The sequence below is a fragment of the Anolis carolinensis genome, unplaced genomic scaffold, assembly GCF_035594765.1.
Source record: "Anolis carolinensis isolate JA03-04 unplaced genomic scaffold, rAnoCar3.1.pri scaffold_8, whole genome shotgun sequence".
Lineage (NCBI taxonomy): Eukaryota > Metazoa > Chordata > Lepidosauria > Squamata > Dactyloidae > Anolis > Anolis carolinensis.
Genome location: NW_026943819.1, coordinates 25740262 through 25762426, shown reverse-complemented (window position 1 = coordinate 25762426; position 22165 = coordinate 25740262). Strand labels below are relative to the sequence as shown.

The 22165-nt window shown below is 41.5% G+C and overlaps 1 protein-coding gene across 1 annotated transcript in view; it reads left to right on the top strand.

Annotated features, from left to right (window-relative positions):
- The window catches only part of jhy (junctional cadherin complex regulator), a 38698-nt gene that overhangs the window by 6217 nt on the left and 10316 nt on the right, over window positions 1-22165 (top strand). Inside the window, exons 3-5 of the mRNA XM_008113749.2 lie at window positions 640-1096; window positions 18899-19584; window positions 21153-21444. Of these exons, the coding sequence (XP_008111956.2) occupies window positions 640-1096; window positions 18899-19584; window positions 21153-21444 (1435 nt within the window). The remainder of the gene's footprint in view (window positions 1-639; window positions 1097-18898; window positions 19585-21152; window positions 21445-22165) is intronic.

Sequence of the window (22165 nt, the reverse complement as noted above, 5' to 3'; positions counted from 1 at the left end):
TGTTTCCGCAACCAGCTTCCCACAGGATCCATCGTGTATAGATCTTCCGATAGCCAAGCAAAGCAATAATGTGACCCGCACATTCTTGTGAAATGCCGATTATGCTTGAAATTCCTCTCTGAGTAATATGACAATGATCCTGAATCAATCTGTCAAGCTTTTGCTTATGAAACTCAGTGGTTGCTGTGACAGGACGTCCAACTCTTTGCTTGTCACGCAAGTCAGATGTTCCCAACTCAACATCTTTAAACTTACTCGCCCAATGAAGCACAAGACTCATATCAACACAATCATCATAAACAGCTTGTATTCTCTGATTAATCTACTTTGGGGTGACACCTTCTGCTGTTAATAATTCAATGACTGCACGTTGCTTAAGTTGCTTCTGGAACATGGCCATACAGCCCGGAAAACTCACAGCAACGTAATCCAAGGCAGCATATTCCATTGACAAATGACTCCTTTTAAAGCCATGGTGAATGTATTTTGTTTGGAACATGCATGATCACTATGCCAGCCGTTTCAAACTAACCCATGATTAGATTTCATTTTCCATCCGTTTGAACAATTTGGAATTTACGGCATTTTAACTGTGTTGTTTTCCTGAAGTCATTTTCCTTTTGTTCCTTTTTTTCATAGCACAAAGAGAACAGTAGACCAATACTCTGAATTACGTTATAATCCCAACTGGAGGAATAATAACAAAGAGGGGAACAGCTTGCCTGAGTTAGACCACTCGCATCCGAAAGATGAAGAAGGCTCTCCCGGTCCTTCTCAGCTCAGGTTTATGCACACGGATAACCAACCACAGGACCGTCCTCAGACTCTTTCCCCTGACTTCGATTCTCATGAACATACTACGAGTGCCAGGGAAGAATCTTATGGACTATTTAATAAAAAAGAAATCGTTCGCCATTACCGCCGCAGTCCTGGTACACACAGTGACAGCTTTTCTTCCCAAGTTAAAGAGTGTCAACACAGGCCTGGAAAGGACTTTATAGAAAAGAACAAACTCACTTTGGGAATATCAAAGAAAGCATCCAATTCCTATCTTCTGCTCCATGGTAAAAAGCAAAGGGAAATCCATCAGAATCAGGTAAGTGGAATATTCATATCTAATCTAATCTCGAATCACAGTTCTGAACTACACTCTAGAATTAATGTAGTTTTATACCACTTTAAGAGACTCAATGCTATGGAATACTAGGGGGCTGTACTTAAGGAAGTAAAACTTTATTTATATACTGCTCTATCTCCTCGAAGGGACTCAGGGCAGTTTCCAACCATAAATACAAACAGCATACAGTATGTAAAACAGCACACTAAACACATTATTAAAGACAAAATAAAACTATACAGTTAAATAAACAATAAGTAACATTTACAGCAACCTTCAAGGTCTCTATCCTTCACTGTGAAAGAGGGCTGGTGCTTCTCCAAACTACAAATCCCATGGTTTGATAGCCTACTCACTTACTTAGGTGATCCCTCGTTGTCAGAGTATCATGGCCTTCCAAGTGTAGTATCTTAGCAGTGGATACGTAGGTGACTGTGGAGCCCTATTCTTGACCCACATGTTCTTCCACAGTGAGGGCATCGGTTTTCAGGTAGAAGGTGTTCCCAGTCAGGGTTGGCTTGACGTGCCTTCCTCTTGGCACATTTCTCCCTTTCGCCCTCCATCCGTGCCTCTTTGAATTCCACAGCACTGCTGGTCACAGCTGACCTCCAGTTAGAGCACTCAAGGGCCACGGCTTCCCAGTTCTCGGTGTCTATGCCACAGTTTTTAAGGTTAGCTTTAAGCTCATCTTTAAATCTCTTTTCCTGTCCACCATCATTGCGTTTTCCGTTCTTGAGTTGGGAGTATAGCAACTGCTTTGGGAGACGGTGATCTTTGGGCATTCGGACAACGTGGCCAGTCCAGTGGAGTTGATGGCAGAGGGGCATTGCTTCAATGCTGGTGCTCTTTGCTTCTTCCACGATGCTGACATTTTTTCCGCCTGTCTTCTCAAGAGATTTGTAGGATTTTTTCAAGGCAACACTGATGGAATCGTACCAGGAACTGAGTGTGATGTTTGTGGACAGTCCATGTTTTGCAGACGTAAAGCAAGGTTGGGAGGACAATCTATATATATAAAATGATAAAGTTGTTTGCGCAGTGACTATAACAACAAAACTAAACATCCCAGAAATACAAAATTTGGCAACACAATGCAAAAGGCTTGCCTCCAGGTTACAACAACACAACCACACCACAAAACCACAATCCAGACCCACAAAACTCACAACAACGCATCATGCGATAACAACACAACTAAATGCCCCAGAAATACAAAACTTGGCAACACAATGCAAAAGCCTTGCCTCCCAGTTGTAACAACACAACCACACCACAAAACCACACAGGGCCCACAAAACTCACAACAACGCATCGTGACTATAACAATGCAACTAAACGCCCCAGAAATACGAAACTTGGCAACACAATGCAAAAGCCTTCCCTCCAGGTTGTAACAACACAACCACACCACAAAACCACAATCCGGACCCATAAAACTCACAACAACGCATCGTGACTATAACAACACAACTAAACGCCCCAGAAATACGAAACTTGGCACACAACTAAACGCCCCAGAAATATAAAACTTGACAACACAACGCAAAAGCCTTGCCTCCCGGTTGTAACAACACAACCACACCACAAAACTACAATCCGGACCCACAAAACTCACAACAATGCATCGTGACTATAACAACACAACTAAACGTCCCAGAAATACGAAACTTGGCACACAACTAAATGCCCCAGAAATATAAAACTTGACAACACAACGCAAAAACCTTGCCTCCCGGTTGTAACAACACAACCACACCACAAAACCACAATCCGGACCCACAAAACTCACAACAATGCATTGTGGCTATAACACAACTAAACGCCCCAGAAATACAAAATTTGACAACACAATGCAAAAGCCTTGCCTCCCAGTTGTAAGAACACAACCACAACACAAAACCACAATCCGGATCCACAAAACTCACAACAACGCATCATGACTATAGCAACACAACTAAACGCCCCAGAAATACAAAACTTGGCAAAACAATGCAAAAGCCTTGCCTCTCAGTTGTAACAATACAACCACACCACAAAACCACAATCCGGACCCACAAAACTGACAACGCATTGTGACTATAACAAATACAAAATTTGACAACACAACTCATCCACCTCCCCAATCCCTACATTCACACTTGACCTCCAAAAAAACAATTACACTAATAACAATGACAACAACAACAACAAGAATCAACACCATCACAGGCAAGAAACAGCCAGGCACTGAGGCTGAGAGGCCAGTCAGTGCTACACTGGGCTTCCAAAAAACAATACAGTAGCATCTAACTTATCCAACCTTCATGACCACTACAACAATAATAATAAACACCTACACAGGCAAAACAAAAAAAAGACTATTGTACCACAATAAAAATATAAACCGCACTCAGCAGAATCAGACATTACAACTAACAACAAACCAAAGACAACAGGGATCTCAAGCAATTATCAATCAACACAAAAATTGAAGAAGGTAACAGACTTCAAATACTATTACTAATGTGAGTATAAAGAAGGTGGAGGTCACAGCATAAATACAACCTAATGTAGACTGACCAACACCACCAGACTCAGACACAGCAACGCGTGGCCGGGCACAGCTAGTCTAGATATATAAAAATGTAATGTGCATAATTCCCATGGAGTAAACAACAAAACCACTGGACCAAATCACACCAAATTTGGCCACAAAAGACATAGTCATCCAATGTATGTCTTTCCATCAAAGAACTCTATAAAATTAGGTCCAAATTACAGAAACCCCCCAAAACCAAAAATTACAAACCATGCATGCGCATAGCCCCCATCCAGAAACTTGGTGGCGTTACCCAGGTGGGCGGGGCTTCAACGCGTGACTGAGCACAGCTAGACATATTTCCATACAGGAAACAACTAGAGCCAGCTAACACCTCCCAACAAAAGATTCTCCCTCAGTCATTATTATTATTATTATTATTATTATTATTATTATTATTATTATTATTATTATTATTAGGTTCCTGGGAACCATCAAAATGAACAAAACTTGGCAACCAGCTTTAAACAACTCTACAATTGGGACAGTAAATAAAGAACAACACTCTGAAAATAAGGGTATCCCAGACAGGAAATAGCCACAGCCAGCTAACACCTCCCAACAAAGGATTTCCACAGAGAGGAAACAATCACACTTTGAAGTTGCAAGCTCATTCAATGCTAATCAAGGTGACTAACTACAACATTCGCACTTGCCTCCACAAACAAAAACCCACTTAGGATGACGCCACAGCAATGCGTGGCCGGGCACAGCTAGTAGATTTATAAACAAGCACCTTGGTCTCCCTACGGATGTCCTGATCCTCAAACACTCTCTGCTTCATTCGGGGAAAATGCTGCACTCGCAGAGCTCAGGCAGAATTGTATTTCATTTGATAGTATTGAGCTATGGCAGTTAAAGTGGTTTCAAACTGCATTAATTCTACAGTGTAGATACACCCATATCTACATAGATCGAGCTGGGAGTAGAGAAAACTCTACCGCTTTAAACTGCAGATCACCTTTTGAAGGCTTCCTTAGGTTTATTTTTTATTGTTGTATTATTCTTACATTATGTTGTATACTGCATCTGTCAAAAAAACAAAACACTTCCTACAAACGCCTATGCACACTAGAGGGCAGCAGTTGATTTACGGTACAATTGGATTATGTTTTTATGTTTCTTTCCTTGGCAGCTATACTGGGGGGAAAATATAAGCCCTGAATTGGTTGAGATCTAGGGCTATTCTGGGTTTTCAGACAAGTATAATGTTTGCTGATATATGATATGATTTCCAATGCAGCATGCAAAATGCATGTCATATATTTTATCGTAAATGGCATTCTTTCTTTGAAAGCAAACATTGGTATTTGTGACCTGAATCCTGTGTTTGTTCTTGATTAGAGTCAACTGCAGCATAATGTAACATTTAGAATAAACTTCCTGAAATTAGTGAGGTTTCAGTTACTAATTCCTAAGTGATGATTCTGTAGCATTGAACGATGGCAAAGTGGTGTCAAACTGTGTTAATTCTACAGCATAGATGCACTTTTGCATCCTGTTGATTTCAGTGGCTGAATCTGGAACCCATCTAGTGTATTTCATATCTCAGCCTTTTTGAGTTCCAAAAATTGAGGGAATAGATACAGAGAGATCCCAGCTCTGTCTCCAAGCAAATCTGTGACTCATTTCCTCTCAACCCGCTGCTATTCTCAGCACAAGCCTCTTCCCCTTAAACCAGGGGTTCAGACAAATAGTAAGGATAACAATAATTGGTTTAATAGTACCGTACATCCCAACAACTGGTGTAGTCAAGCTTATTGCAAAGTACAGTCAGCCTCCTGTATCCACTGATTCTGCATCCATGGATACAACCATCCACAGATTGTTTAAATCCCTAAAGGCAACCTTGATCCTGCCATTTGTATAAGGTATGCCATTGTACTATGTCATAGTGTATAATGGGGCGTGAGCACCCATGGATTGTGTTATCCATGGCAGTCTGTTGTATACAATGAAAGCAATGCAATTTTCTCTGGAACCAAACTTCAGTGGATCGATATTGAGGAATGATGAACCAATGCACCAATAATAATAATAATAATAATAATAATAATAATAAGAAGAAGAAGAAGAAGAAGAAGAAGAAGAAGAAGAAGGACATTCTGATCAGCTTTGATGTGGTGTCCCTATTTACTAAGGTTCTGGTAGCAGACACTATCGCACTAATAAAACAAAACTTCCCAGAAGACATCACAGCCCTGTTTCACCATTGTCTCACCACTAGCTACTTTCAGTGGGACAATGGATTCTATGAACAGAAAGATGGAGTGGCCATGGGGAGCCCTCTCAGCCCAGTAGTAGCAAATTTCTATATGGAACACTTTGAAAAACAAGCCCTAGAAACAGCACCAAAAAAGCCAACTGTTTAGTTCAGATACGTAGATGACACCATCACAATTTGGAGCCATGGAGAGGAAGAACTCAGCAAGTTCCTGGACCACCTTAAAAACATCCACCCAAACATCCAATTCACCATGGAAAAAGAAAAGGAAGGAAAACTGCAATTTCTAGATGTTCTGGTCATCCGCAAACCCAATCAACAATTGGGCCACACAGTTTACAAAAAAAAAAAAAACCCCTACAAACATAGATAGATACCTTCATAAAAACTCCAACCATCACCCAAGTCAAAAAAGAAGCACAATCAAAGCCCTGACAGACCGTGCACAAAGAATATGCGAATCTCATCTCCTCCTAGGTGATCTAAACCACCTAAATTGGGCTCTACAAGCCAATGGATACTCCACCATGGACATCAGAAAAGCTGTAAGGCCAAGGACAAGTCATGAGAGTCAAGATCCACTCAGAGGAAAGGTGTTCTTACCAGACATCAAGGGAACCACTGACCGCATAGGCAAACTGATGAAGAAACACAACCTACAAACTATCTACAGACCTACTAAGAAAATCCAACAAATGCTATGTTCAGCGAAGGACAAGAGGGATTCTCTCACCTCTGCAGGAGTCTACCGTATACAATGCAGCTGTGGACAAGTCTACATAGGGACCACCAAACGCAGCATTGCCCAAACATGAGTCAAAGAACATGAAAGGCACTGCAGACTCACTCAACCAGAGAAATCAGCCATAGCAGAGCACTTGATGAACCAACCTGGACACAGGATATTATTTGTGAACACAGAAATGCTGGACAACTCTAACAACCACCATTTCAGACTACACAGAGAAGCCATTGAAATCCACAAACATGTGGACAACTTCAACAGAAGGGAGGAAACCATGAAAATGAACAAAATCTGGCTACCAGTATTAAAAAAACTACAAAATTAGACCAGTAAATAAAGAACAACACTCTGAAAACAGAGAAATTCCAGACATGAAACAACTCCTCAGGCAGCAACTTTCAGGCTTTGAAGCTGCAAGGATATTCAGTGCCTACCAAGGTGATTAATTACAACATCCATACCTGCCTCCAACAGACAAGAGTTCTTTTTTCTCATCCTGGACCTTACACAGATATATAAACCTCCCTAACCCAGTTTCCAACATACCTCACAACCGCTGAGTATGCCTGCCACACATGTGGGCGAAATGTCAGGAGAGAAAACTTCTGGAACATGGCCAGACAGCCCAAAAGACTCACAGCAACCCAAGAGTTCTTTCTCTCACCCTGGACCTTCCAAAGATATATAAATCTCCCTTGCTTAGTTTCAATATACCTCACAACCTCTGAGGATGCCTGCCATAGATGTGGGCGAAACATCAGGAGAGAATGCTATTTGAACATGGCCATATGGCCTGGAAAACTCACAGCAACCCATTGATTCTGGCTAGGAAAACCTTTAACAACAAATAGGACTAAATCTTTTGCACTCTCCTAAATGCTGTAGTCCTGAGTCTCCAACCAGTTGCAGCAATCATGGTACAGTAGAGTCTCACTTATCCAACATTCTGGATTATCCAACGCATTTTTGTAGTCAATGTTTTCAATATATCGTGATATTTTGGTGCTAAATGTGTAAATACAGTAATTACTACATAACATTACTGCGTATTGAACTACTTTTTCTGTCAAATTTGTTGTATAACATGATATTTTGGTGCTGAATTTGTAAAATCATAACCTAATTTGATGTTTAATAGGCGTTTCCTTAATGCCTCCTTATTATCCAACATATTCACTTATCCAACGTTCTGCCGGCCCGTTTATGTTGGATAAGTGAGACTCTACTGTATATATTCAAGTATAAGTCTAGAAGTTTTAGCCCAAAAATGAACTCTCAAAAACTAGGTTGACGTATCCATGGGTCTGTGTAAGTATTGTTCCTTTTTGAATTCCTGGGAAAATAGCATCCAGGGGTGAGGAGGAGGCCACACTGGCACTTTTCCCCCTCCATGAAATGACTCTTGACTTATCCATGGTTCATGTCAAAATCCATACTTTTGTCCCTAAATCTTCCCTCAACTTATACACGAAGTCGACTTGTACATGAGTATACAGGGTGCCAAGGTGTACATCACTCCAAATGTCTACTGAAATACTGTGTAATCTGCAAAGCGACCCTAAAATGAAGCATCTCTGAACATTTTGGAGGCTATATAAATGCGAATTATTACCGTGGTTGTTGCTCCTCCAGTTTGGTGATTAAATGTGTATACACTCCCGTGCTGGGCTGTGCAAATCCAGGCCGATTCCCTCATTCGTATCCAATTTCCGAAAGCCTCGACTTCTTTTGCAGCACTGCCTAAGAACCCGGAGATGAGTTTCTTTGAGAGAGAAGAAACGGGGGCCTATCTTGCTCAGCTGTCCTCCGGGCGGGTTGCTTTTCCTCCCTCCAAGCCCCTTACTTCAAAGCGAGGGACATAATGTACAATTTTTTAATGGCTCTAGACCAAGGCACTCAGGCTCTCGGTGCTCTGTGCCTTACCTCCGTGTAAACACCTAATCAAGATTGCCTGCGCTCCAACAATAGCCGCCAAATGCAATTCGAGAACCACGAGCCTTTGAAGTCCTCCCTGCAAAGGCCGGTTTCCTCGTCCGGGATAATGACATGTCGTGATTGCTGTCTTTGTTGTATCTTTTCAACAGAGAAGCAATTACGGGCCTCAATTTAACAGAATAGACATTACACAGCTTATGATGCTCAAAATGCAATTTCATTTGATCATTTTCTCAATTTGATTGGCATTAATAGAACAGTTCGCTCAGAAAGAGAGAGAGAGACAGAAAAAAGCAGGTCGAAGTTGTGTCCTGCTCCTTTTTCAAAGAGATAATGCAGAAGTATGCTCTACCTGCCAGGCAGTGGACCATATGTGGTATCTCTACCCAAAACATTTTGCTTTCTCCCATGGAAAATCTGCCCATTTCCACTCATTTTGGAAGTCCAGACCTTAGGGTGGCTTCCTAATATTTTCATGGTTCCATAAAGGCTGCATTAATTAGCATTGGGGATCAATGTGATTCAGCAGGAAGCTATTATACGAATCAAAGACCCCCTGAAAGACATCTTTCTGAATCTCACTATGTTTCATATCGGATAGGTCACCTCCTGTAGACCCGGCCAATCTTTACTATGCAGAATCCAAATGGGATCATGGTCACCATGGCTACTTGACTGCTTATTTTGGGACCACCATATTTTTGTCACTCTTGGTCTTCTCCAAGCAAAACATCTCTAGCTCCCTGAATTGTTCTTCGTAAGACTTGGTTTCCAGATTTTTGATTAACCTTCGTCACTCCGATCAGAATTTTTAGAGCCACCTAATGAGATTAATCAGGAATTTTATTTGGTGAGGGCCAGCGTTCCATGCAGTCATGCCGGCCACATAACCTTGGAGGTGTCTACGGACAACGCTGGCTCTTCAGCTTAGAAATGGAGATGAGCACCAACCCCCAGAGGCAGACACAACTGGACTTAACGTCAGGGGAAACCTTTACCTTTACTTAAGTGTTTACAATAACATCAAAACCTATGGCAGAGGACAAGGGTGATGAAGCAAATCTCTTGTTTCTTGTAAACTGTCATGCCTCTCCATTTTGAGTTGTATTTTGTTCTTGCAAGCAGCCTGGAAAATTGTTTTGTGCTTCTACGAGGGTTGAATGAAAAGCAGTGCCTCCACCTTCGTAACTCCTCAACAGATGGCAGTACATACGCGGCAGGTCCTGGCTTGTTCAGTAGACTCTTCTCTACAGTTCCAGTTGGCAGGAAGCCTTAGCTTTGAACTGTTGTGTTGTTAAAGTGCGAAGTATGGAACCCTGTGCAGACAGTCGGTCAATGTGACTTAAGCAACGTGCAGTCATTGAATTCTTGACAGAAGAAGGTGTCACCCCAAAGGAGATTCATCAGAGAATGCAAGCTGTTTATGGTGATTGTGTTGATGTGAGTCCTGTGCATCGTTGGGTGAGTAAGTTTAAAGATATTGAGGTGGGAACATCTGACTTGCGTGACAAACAAAGATTTGGACGTCCTATGATAGCAACCACTGAGTTTCACAAGCAAAAGGTTGACAGATTGATTCAAGACGATCGTCGTATCACTCAGAAAGAAATTTCAAGCATAATCGGCATTTCACAAGAACATGTGGGTCACATTATTGTTTTGCTTGGCTATCGGAAGATCTGTGTATGATGGGTCCTGTGAGACGCCGGTTGCGGAAACAGAGTGTCGACTTCTTCCGTGACGGCTACGGGTGGAGGCATTACTTTTCATTCAACTCTCTTATAACATCAAAACTCATGGCAGAAGACAAGGGTGATGAAACGTGTTCATCGTTGGCAGAAATGTATCCAATTGTCTGGTGATTATGTGAGAAAGTGAATAGTGGTAGTTAAAGAGCACATTCTAAGGATTATTTCTGCGTTTGATTTATTAAAATATTCCATCCAAATCCAAGTAACGAAGGTGGAGGCATTACTTTTCATTCAACTCTCTTATAACATCAAAACTCATGGCAGAGGACAAGGGCGATGAAGCAAATCTTTTGTCTCTTGTAAACTGTCATTCCTCTCCATTTTGAGTTGGTTTTTGTTCTTGCAAGCAGCCTGGAAAATTGTTTTGTGCTTCTAGCTGTGGAGGAGACACACTAAGGCGGCAAAGGTAAAACCATAACAGTTTTTCTTCCTGAGAGGAAAATGTATTTACAATTATGATTTTTATACAAACCCACTTGGTTCCTCTAGTTGGCTGGATCGCGGCTTGGTTCCAGATCATGGAGCGACAGTGACATAAAAGTTGTTCTACATAGAAACATTAATCACTAGAGAAAAGGTCTGGCTAACAAGTTATCGTCTTGGCACCAGGACGCCAAGATTCCCCAGCGCTAAAGCTTTCACTAAAACATTCTGCTCTATATGTGACTTAATACCTACCATTAAGCAGTTACTCTGAGTGCATACACTCTGTCGCAAACGCAAGTGTTGCTAACAAAGGCGCCCTGGTGAGACTGGAGGATGAAATGGAGGAGCTCAGCGCAGGCAAAGATTAAATGGATTAAGAAGGGCATTGTGCCTTAGCTTTGGGGAGCCCAGGTCTCACCTCATGAGGAGTGGCACCTGAGGCCTTAACTGGAAGCGGACGAAGCTTTGGGTTTTTAAAAGCCCAGAATATTTCAGATATGGTGGGTCATTTGAGATAGCTAGAGAGACTATTCCTAGCTGGGGGAGTCTCGGAACTGTAGACTCCAAACGGAAGTGTATCTAAAGCAGTGGTTCCCAAACTTTGGACCTCAAGGTGTTTTGGACTTCAGCTCCCACAATTCCTAACCATTGGTAAACTGGCTGGGATTTCTGGGTGTTGAAGTCCAAAACACCTGGACGACCAAAGGTGCTCTAGCGAGACCTCTTAGTCTCAGTTCAGATTATATCAGATATTATGGATCATTTGAGATTGCAAAGGAAGCCAACGCTTAACTGTGTAGCTGGAGGATTCTGGCAACAAAAATGAGACTTTTATCAGTCTGGAGAGACTTCTTAGCCCCAGTTGAGGCCTTGACTCACAGGGATGCTTCTTTGCAAGTGCATACCTTCCCATCCACTACATCCCCTCACATTTTCCTCATTCTACAATATCTCAAACACATCACGTTGCATACAATCCAACAACAACAACAACAAAAAATCAAGAACATCCCCAAGCATATTTCCCATCAGTCTTTTAACTTTTCCATTACAACTTCACTATACATCTCTCCACTACACACCCTTTATCTACCTATACATGCTTTATTTTCAATATTATTATTATTAATTTATAATTCAAAATGTATAAGTATACATTCTTTCCTCATTTTACAGTATCCCAGACATATCACATTGTATGCAATCCAACAATAAAGAAAAATCAGAATCAAAACATCCTTATGCATATTTCTTATCAGTTTTAAACTTTTCCATTACAACTTTACTACATATCTCTCTACTACACCTTTTTATCTACTTATACACGTTTTATTTATTATTATTATTATCGTTATAATTGTTATACCCATCCACTACATCCCCAAAGCAATATCCGACTCGGGTATGCAAGGGCCAAATCATGTCGTTATTTCATTATCAAAGCAAGCAGTGTAAGAGGATGCGCAAATCAGACTTTTTCGGTACACATTTTTGCTGAGGGGACCTATTAACTGTAGGGCAAGTGGGCTTAATAACAAAAGACCCTCCCTGTGAACATATAGCAGAGTAATTTATTAGCAGCAGCGTGGCCCAGCACCAGTAGCCAAAAGTGATAAAAAGAACAAAAACACACTTCTTCTTCTTCATTCACACAGTCATTTCCAACTCTTTGTGACCGCATGGACCAGTCCACACCAGAGCTCCCTGTCGGCCGTCGCTGCCCCCAGTTCCTTCAAGTTCATGCCAGTCACTTCAAGGATACCGTCCATCCATCTCGCCTTTGGTCAGCCTCTCTTCCTTTTTCCTTCCATTTCCCCCAGCATCATGATCTTTTCCAAGCTTTCCTGTCTTCTCATGATGTGGCCAAAATACTTTATCTTTGCCTCTAATATCCTTCCTTCCAGTGAGCAGTTGGGCATTATTTCCTGGAGGATGGACTGGTTGGATCTTCTTGTGGTCCAAGGCACTCTCAGGGAACAACAGACTGGGAAAGGAGTGCGGCAGGGCTGTATACTTTCATCCTACCTATTCAACTTGTACGCAGAACACATCATGCGATGTGCGAGGCTTGACGAATCCAAGGCCGGAGTTAAAATTGCTGGAAGAAACATTAACAACCTTAGGTATGCAGATGATACCACTCTGATGGCCGAAAGTGAGGAGGAGCTGAGGAGCCTTATCACCAAGGGGAAAGAAAGAAGAAAGTGCAAAAGCCGGGCTGCAGTTAAACATCAAGAAAACCAAGATCATGGCAACCAGACTGATTGATGACTGGCAAATAGAGGGAGAAAATGTGGAGGCAGTGACAGACTTAATATTTCTAGGCACGGAGATCACTGCAGATGCAGACTGCAGCCAGGAAATCAGAAGACGGCTACTTTTTGGGAGGAAAGCAATGGCCAACCTTGATAAAATAGTGAAAAGCAGAGACATCACACTGGCAACGAAGGTCCGCATAGTGAAAGTAATGGTATTCCCCATAGTAACATATGGATGCGAGACCTGGACCATAAGGAAGGCTGAGCAAAGGAAGATAGATGCCTTTGAACTTTGGTGCTGGAGGAAAATCCTGAGAGTGCCTTGGACAAAACACGGAGACCAATGTTATCTCTTCCTTTGGAGGCTTTTCTTTGTAGCAAAATGATATGGTTTAACTATTTACAAAAACAAGGCTTCCATAACACAAATAAAATTCTTTATATTTTCTTCTTTGCTTCCACAATGGGCTTCTTTCTCATGCAAATAAACAGCTTCGCTCTCACAGAGCCTTCTCTCGCATTGAATATATACAGGAGCTTCATACATAGCAGCCTTCACACTGGAGCTTCTCTCACCAAAGCTTTTCACACCAGGCCTTCTCTCACAGTGAGGCCTACCTCATACTGAGGCCTACTCACACAGTGGCCTTCTCTCACAGTGAGGCCTACCTCATACTGAGGCCTACTCACACAGTGGCCTTCTCTCACAGTGAGGCCTACCTCATACTGAGGCCTACTCACACAGTGGCCTTCTCTTACAGAGGCTGACTAACAATAACAGGCTTCGTCCTACTCATTCTCCTTGGGACGACACTAGCTTATTTAACCCTTTCAGTGCTTGACTCACAGGTATGTTAATACCTAGTTAATTTGTAATATTTCTGACATGCAAGGGCCAAATTGTGCTGTTATTTCATGATCAAAGCAAGCAATGGAGGAAGATGTGCAAATCGGACTTCTCCGGAACATGTGTTTGCTGAGGGGGCCCATTAATTGACACGGAATGGTGATAAGAAGTGCAATGGGGTAGCACAAGTCAACCCTTGATTTCCCCGAGATACATTTGGAAAAAGAAAACGATAATCTTCTTTGTAGAGCTTTCACCAGTGGGTTTAGACATCAACCTAATTAAAGAAGGCTTAGTCAATTCATCATAAGAGTCATAGTCAATTATCGATGGATTAAATGTGCAGAATTCTTTCTCTTTTTTCTTTCCTTTCTTTGTCACACTTTTGAAAATCCACTTAATTATTGGCCAGCATGCTGCATCAGCTACTCAGTTAAGTATCCTAAACCAGGGGTCCTCAAACCTTTTAAGTGGAGGACCGATTCACAGTCCTTCAGACTGCTGGGGGGCCGGACTATGATGAAATAGTAAAAAATTAGGATTGTTGTTGTATGCCTTCAAGTCATTTCAGACTTTGGTCAACCTTAAGTCTAAAGTTTAGGACAGAGGCCAGGTAAATGACCTTGGGGAGCCTTAGTTTAGGGACCCCTGACCTAGACGATCTCATAAGACCATAGGTAAGCAAAGAGACCTCCAAAGACCCTCTAGATGGTCTCATAAGACCATCGGTAAGGAAAGGGACCCTCAAAGGCCCTCTAGATGATCTCGTCAGGCCATCAGAAGACCATAGATAAGGAAAGGGACCCTCAAAGACCATCTAGATGGCTCCATAAAACCATAGGTAAGGAAAGTGGTCCCCAAAGGCCATCTAGACAATCTCATAAAACCATAGGTAAGGAAAGGGACCCTCAAAGGCCATCTAGATGGTCTCATAGGCCCATAGGTAAGGAAAGTGACCTCCAAAAGCCATCTAGATGGTCTCATAAGGCCGTAGCTAAGCAAAAGAGACCTTCAAAGACCATCTAGACGATCTCATAAGACCGTAGATAAGCAAAGAGACCTCCAAAGACCAGGTAGACTTAGGTCAACCCTAAGTCTAAAGTTTAGGACAGGGGCCAGGTCAATGACCTTGGAGGGCCGCATCCGGCCCATGGGCCTGAGTTTGGGGACCCCTGTCCTAAACTAAGTAATGTCCTCCTCCCAGAAAACTGATGGAAATGTCCTTCACCTGGACTCTGATCGCAAGCAAAATGGACCTTCTCCTCATGCAGTAGATGACTCCTAGAGTAGGTTTGGAGTGGGAATTAGTGGCAATGGTAGAAATAGTGTCACCATTTCGACTTAGTGCAAGTCATGAATACAGTATTTACTCATCTGTATACTTAACTAAGCAGCTGATGTAGAATATTGCCCATTCAAAAAGAAATTGCATGTGAATAAAGATCATACAGAAGCAATTGCTTTCTTTGTCATCAGAAGCATCATGCATTGAAGAGGCATTACTTTTCATATGATAGAAAATACTTATTTTAAGGTGGTTATTTATCTAGAGCAGGGGTCCCCAAACTAAGGCCCGGGGGCCGGATGCGGCCCTCCAAGGTCATTTACCTGGCCCCCGCCCCCAGTTTTATAATATAATATATTGTATATACATATAATATTGATAATAATATTATGATGTAATACAATATAACACTAATAATGATACCATATAATAATATTAATTATATATTCTATATTACATATAATATTACTAATAATATTACAGTATAGTTCAATATAATAATATATAATGCTAATATTGTGCTATGCTAAAAATATAATATATTGTATGTACATATAATTTGTAAGCCACTCTGAGTCCCTTTTGGGGTGAGAAGGGTGTGATACAAATGTAGTAAATAAATGCAGTAAATAAATAAATAATAAATAAATACATTTTAGACTTAGGCTCGCCCAAAGTCTGAAATGACTTGAAGGCACACAACAATAACAACAACAACAACAACAATCCTAATTAACTTGACTATCTCATTGGCCAGAAGCAGGAGCACACTTCCCATTGAAATCCTGATAAATGTATGTTGGTTAAAATTGTTTTTATTTTTAAATATTGTATTGTCCTTTCATTGTTGTTGTTGTTGTTGTTTTTGCACTACAAATAAGACATATGCAGTGTGCATCGGAATTTGTTTGTATTTTTTTTTTCAAATGATAATCCGGCCCCTCAACAGTCTGAAGGATTGTGGACCGACCCTCGGTTTAAAAAGTTTGAGGACTCCTGATCTAGAGTTTTAACAAGAAAGATACTTTGCAGCTGCACTGATGTAACTCACTGAGTTTAAAAACAATCCAACAATCTAGACATGTATTGATTCTATCTCAAGGTAAATAGCTTTCTATCTTTTGTGATGCTGTCCACCTAAGACTATATAGCAGGCATGGTCAAACTTGGGCCCTCCAGGTATTTTGGACTTCAATTCCTATCATTCCTAGCTTAAGCGGCCGAGGGGGGAAAGGAATGGGCCTGAGGCTGTTAGGAATGGTGGGAGTTGAAGTCCAAAACACTTGGAGGATCCAAGTTTGACCATGCCTGCTGTATACCATGGAAGAGCCTACCTGACTATTTATTTTTAGGACAACTGATTGATACAAAAAGGAAAGCTAAGAATCTTCTGAAAATTAATATTTTCCCCCTCGCATTTGTTCTGAGGCTGCTGAGACCTTGGATGTTCAGTTCATGGCCACAATGTGTTCCCTTCAAATAAAATCCAATGTTCTTCCTTTACTGAAATACTCATTTTCTATTTGTGACGTATGTAACTAAGACGAGTTGATAATCTCACAAGCATTCCCTTTTAGTCCCTGCATTATATCATATACAGATGGAAAAATATGGAACATTGTTTGCCAACTATTTCTGTAGCATTGACCTAGATACAGTGGTTCATACCGTCATGCTTGGTACTTGAACTTCAGAATGAAACCTATGGCTTTATTTTCTCATCAACTGCATGTTACAAGCAAAATAAGCATTCCTGGCCATCTGTGATGGCATCTCAGAATCCCAAGGTTGGTTGGTGGTGATAATTTTTAAAATTGTATCATACAACTGTATGGTCACACTTTCAGATTTCAGCCAATAATAGTTGCTTCTATTTGGTGTTCTAAAGTGATGGAACCCAACTTTGCTTCCAATTTAAAACTAAAGACTTTATCCTGGGAGTTTCATATAGTCCCCAGAACCATCTCAAGATACTTGCCTCATCCACAAGGTTTGTGAATCTTTCTCTCCTTCCTATTTGGAATCACCTTCATTCAGATGGTTCACATCCCAGCTCATAGCTATGATTCAGGCTGAGTATTGAGAATATATTCATATTTTCCTTATGTATCTCTTTCATGGTTTACCTACCATGGTTTACTTACCAAGGTGACACAATGGACTGCTGACTTGAAGGTTGGGTTGCTGACCTGAAGGTTGCTGGTTCGAATCCAGGGAGAGCGCGGATGAGCTCCCTTTCTCAGGTCCAGCTCTCCATGTGGGGACATGAGAGAAGCCTCCCACAAAGATGATAAAACATCAAAACGTCCAGGTGTCCCCTGGGCAACATCCTTGCAGATGGCCAATCCTCTCGAACCAGAACGACTTGCAGGTTCTCAAGTCGCTCCTGACACCAGAAAAATTTATTTACTTACAACTCATTCATACAACCTGAGAGACTCTGTCTTGACCAAAACCACCCAATGAAGGTCATGGTTGAACAGGAATTACGAGGGTTATCCAGAAAGTAGATTACGTTTTGGAATTAAAAATGAACAAAGTATAGGAGAAAACATTTACCATATGCAGTTGAAAACCACATCCAAATACCACTTCTCAACATAGTCGCCATTCAAATCTAGGCACTCATCATAGCGATGAATGAGCTTGGCAACTCCTTCTCCACAAAACTCTGCCGCTTGCGTCCTCAACGCAGCATTTTGGCGACGATGCGCAGCGGCAGAGTTTTGTGGGGAAGGAGTTGCCAAGCTCATTCATCGCAATGATAAGTGCCTAGATTTGAATGGCGACTATGTTGAGAAATGGTATTTGGGTCTGGCTTTCAACTGCATATGGTAAATGTTTTCTCCTATACTTTGTTCATTTTTAATTCCAAAACGTAATCTACTTTCTGGATAACCCTCTTATTTGACCCTAACCCAAATCTCCCCACTACATGGCACCACAAACCCTACCCCATCATGCATTCCATATGTACAGTAGAGTCTCACTTATCCAAGCTAAGCAGGCCGGCAGAAGCTTGGATAAGCGAATATCTTGGATAATAAGGAGGAATTAAGGAAAAGCCTATTAAACATCAAATTAGGTTATGATTTTACAAATTAAACACCAAAACATCATGTTTTACAACAAATTTGACAGAAAAAGTAGTTCAATATGTGGTAATCTTATGTTGTAATTACTGTATTTACGAATCTAGAACCAAAATATCATGATATATTGAAAACATTGACTACAAAAATGGCTTGGATAATCCAGAAGCTTGGATGAGCGAGGCTTGGATAAGTGAGACTCTACTGTATAACTAAATACAAGAAACTAAGTAGATGTAGTGTTAGAACCACATAAAATGTCAGCATTGATGTGGTATAATATTCATGGTATTAGACAAGGACTTGTGAAATACAGGATCAAATGTGTACATGAAGTTCTCACTGTATTACCTTGAGCCAGTAACTATCTCTCAATATCTTACATTTCACAGTATGTTGAGAAGATAAAGTTGTGGTAGTGAAGGAAACCAGACAGGTATACCACTCCAAGGTCTTTGGGAAAAACAGTAGAAAATATGCGATTAAAATTGAAATAAAAACACACTTGATTTTCCTTGTTGTTCCAGGTGAAGTCTTGTTATTTTCTTAGTCTTCATTCCATGCCAACGTATCCAAAATGTTCCTATCTACAATGAGTACAAAGCTTAATTTCCACAATGAATTGGTTTGCTCCTTTCAGGCTCACCTGGATAAAATGCCTGGGATGGGCACAACAAACTCCAGCCAAGATAGATCCCTGGAAGGCAACCCCTTGAGCAGAATCCCTGCCCAGCATCCATTGGAAGACCGAGTAGAACTAAGAGGGAAGCTTGGCAGATGTCACAATATGGTAGAATCTGAGAATGCTCTTCTAGATTCCAGCTCTTATACAGAAGTGTCTGATCTGGAGCCAGACAGAAGACCTTTGTTGCATCAGATTTTCTACCCAGATCCATCAGTTACATCCCACTTCACTTCCAGTGAAGATAACTCCTTTCCTACGGACCCATCCTGCCATGTTCAACAGAGAAGCAAGCCACGTTCCATGAATTTAGCCTTTGCTAGGAATCCTCATCAGCCGAGTTCATACCAAAACTTTCCAGGGCTTCATTCACCAAGTACCGGAGAAGAGGAGAAGAAAGAGACCCTACATGCTCCTGAAAACCCTTCTGGGCCCTGCTACGGAGACCCATATAGACGTACTGTTTCCGAGCCTCGGTCTTTCGCTAGACATGGCAAGCGTCAGAACTTCCTAGGGCACGGAGGTCTCTCGTCTACGTACCACTCTGGCTTCCAACGTCCAGTAAACAAAGAAGCTTCAACTTGGGATCCCAACCTGATTCGTACAGAGAAAAACCCAAGCAACTATGTTTCTGGTCATTCGGGGTAAGAACGCAGTTTGATTTAAATGGTTTTAAAAAGCAGATAACACTATACAACATATGTTTTGTTTCTGCATTATAAATGTCATTCCTAATTGGTTCTATCAGAAAAACATGGGAAATGTTTATTAAATTGCAAAAACTTTGTTTTTGTGGGACAACCTGCAGCACATTTTGCTATAGTTTTTGGATGATTATATCATAGGTAAGGGTAAAGGTAATTGTGTAATTACCCTACCCTGATGACTTGACATTTTTTCTGCACCTTGGCCCAGATCTTTTGATCCAACTCATGATTTTAACATTTTATTTTGTATATTGACCTTTTATGACTGTTTTTATCCATGTTGATGTTTTATTGTTGGCTGATTTGCTTATTGTTTTTGTTTTGATTTTGTGCTCTTGTGCCCGGGCATGGCCCCATGTAAGCCGCCCCGAGTCCCTTCGGGGAGATGGGGCGGGGTATAAGAATAAAGTTATTATTATTATTATTATTATTATTATTATTATTATTATTATGGTTTTTCCCTGACATTAAGTCTAGTTGTGTCCAACTCCGGGGGTTGGTGCTCATCTCCATGTCTAAGCCACAGAGTGGGTGTTGTCCATAGACACCTCCAAGGTCATGTGGCCAGCATGACTGCATGGGGCATCGTTACCTTCCCACCAAAGCGGTACCTATTGATCTACTCACATTTACATGTTTTGAAATGCTAGGTAAGCAGAAGCTGGGGCTAACAGTGGGAGCTCATCCCACTCCCTGGATTTGAACAGCCAACCTTTAGGTCAGCAAGTTCAACAGCTCAGTGGTTTAAACTGCTGGGGCTCCTATCTCATAGAGTCCCGACCAATTCAACTTAGTTAGTGGCAGTCACAAAAACAAAGTTTCTGGATTAGAACAACTACTTTCAAAATAAAGTACATTAAACAGGAAATAAGACTTCCAAACGAGGAACAGAGAAATTTTCACATTTTATTACACAGTGTAATTAATGAAAGCCAGTGATATATTCACACCCAAATTAAATTATTTTAATCTCTCAATTTAGGTCCTCCAAATAGATCAAATCTCAGCTGTGAGACAAAAATAACAGCCTTGTTTGTACTACTTTTTCAATAAAGTGTGTTCTTTTGCACAAAAAATTGTAAACAATACTAAAAAAGACTTGAAATGGCACAATTTGTTAAAACAAGATCAACTTCGAAGGTTGTAGAAGTCTGAAGTAGAGTAGAAAAATCCAGATGTGAGTTTTTAGGGCGGATTTAGAGAGAATAAGGGAAATTCTGGTGGCAATTGTGGATTTTCTGATGTTATTGGAAATGTGGGCTCTCCATGACATCTCACCATTGATTGTATTCACCCAGCCTGCTGGGAGTTACAGTAAACACATCCAGGACCTAAGTCAGATGGGCCAGAATGATAATAGGAACGAAGAATATGAGCAGCAGAGTGTCTGATGGGTGTGGGTGGATAAAGAATTCTCAACACGACCAGTTGTGTGGGTCTAACAATTATTTCCTTTCTTGTCATTGTCTTTTTTTGGGTTGGTTGATTTGCTGTTGTTTCTTGAGGCCATTCCAGCCACCCGCTCGCGACCTGATAGAAGCCCCTTCTCCGACCACTCGGCTCATCCAGGCGGCGGAGCGGCGTCACCAGGAGATCTCTCAACTGGCAGATGCCCACCTCTCTGGAAACCAGTTTGCTAGCATGTTTCCAGCCATCATACAGAGAGGGGATAGTGACTCGCGGCTCAACACGGAGAGCTGCGAAGAAAGCCAGCCGGTTCTGAGCCGCAGCAACTCCGAAGGCTACTTGCTTCAGATGGAAAAACACAAGGAAAGGAAGGAAAAGGAGAATAAAAAGGTATGCTTGGAGGACATCAAAGTGGGCAGAAAATGGAGCTGGATCTACTGGTATGAGGGTTGAATGAAAAGTAATGCCTCCACCTTCGTAACGCCTCAACAGATGGCAGAACTGGTATGCGGCAAGTATGTTCAGTAGACTCTCCTCTACAGTTAGTTCCATTTGGCGGGAAGCCTTAGCATTGAACAGTTGTGTTGTTAAAGGGCGAAGTATGGAACCCTGCGCAGACGGTCGGTCAATGCGACTTAAGCAATGTCATTTAATTCTTGACAGCAGAAGGTGTCACCCCAAAGGAGAAAGGCATCACCTTCATTCTTGTAATGCGAGAGGAGTTCCTGGCAAATTTAAAGTCTGTGCGCTTTCATTTCAGGCATCAGAATCCTGGGTACCCATTGTGCACAGATCTTCCAGTAGCCAAGCAAAGCAATAATGTGGCTCACGCGTTCTTGTGAAATGCCAATGATGCTTGAAATTTCTCTCTGAGTGATACAAGGAATCCATCTGTCAACCTTTTGCTTGTGAAACTAGGTGGTTGCTGTCCCAGGACGTCCAACTCTTTGTTTGTCGCGCAAGTCAGATGTTCCCACCTCAACATCTTTAAACTTACTCGCCCAATGACACACAGGACTCACATCAACACAATCCCCATAAACAGCTTGCATTCTCTGATGAGTCTCCTTTGGGGTGACAACTTCTATTGTCAAAAATTCAATGACTGCAC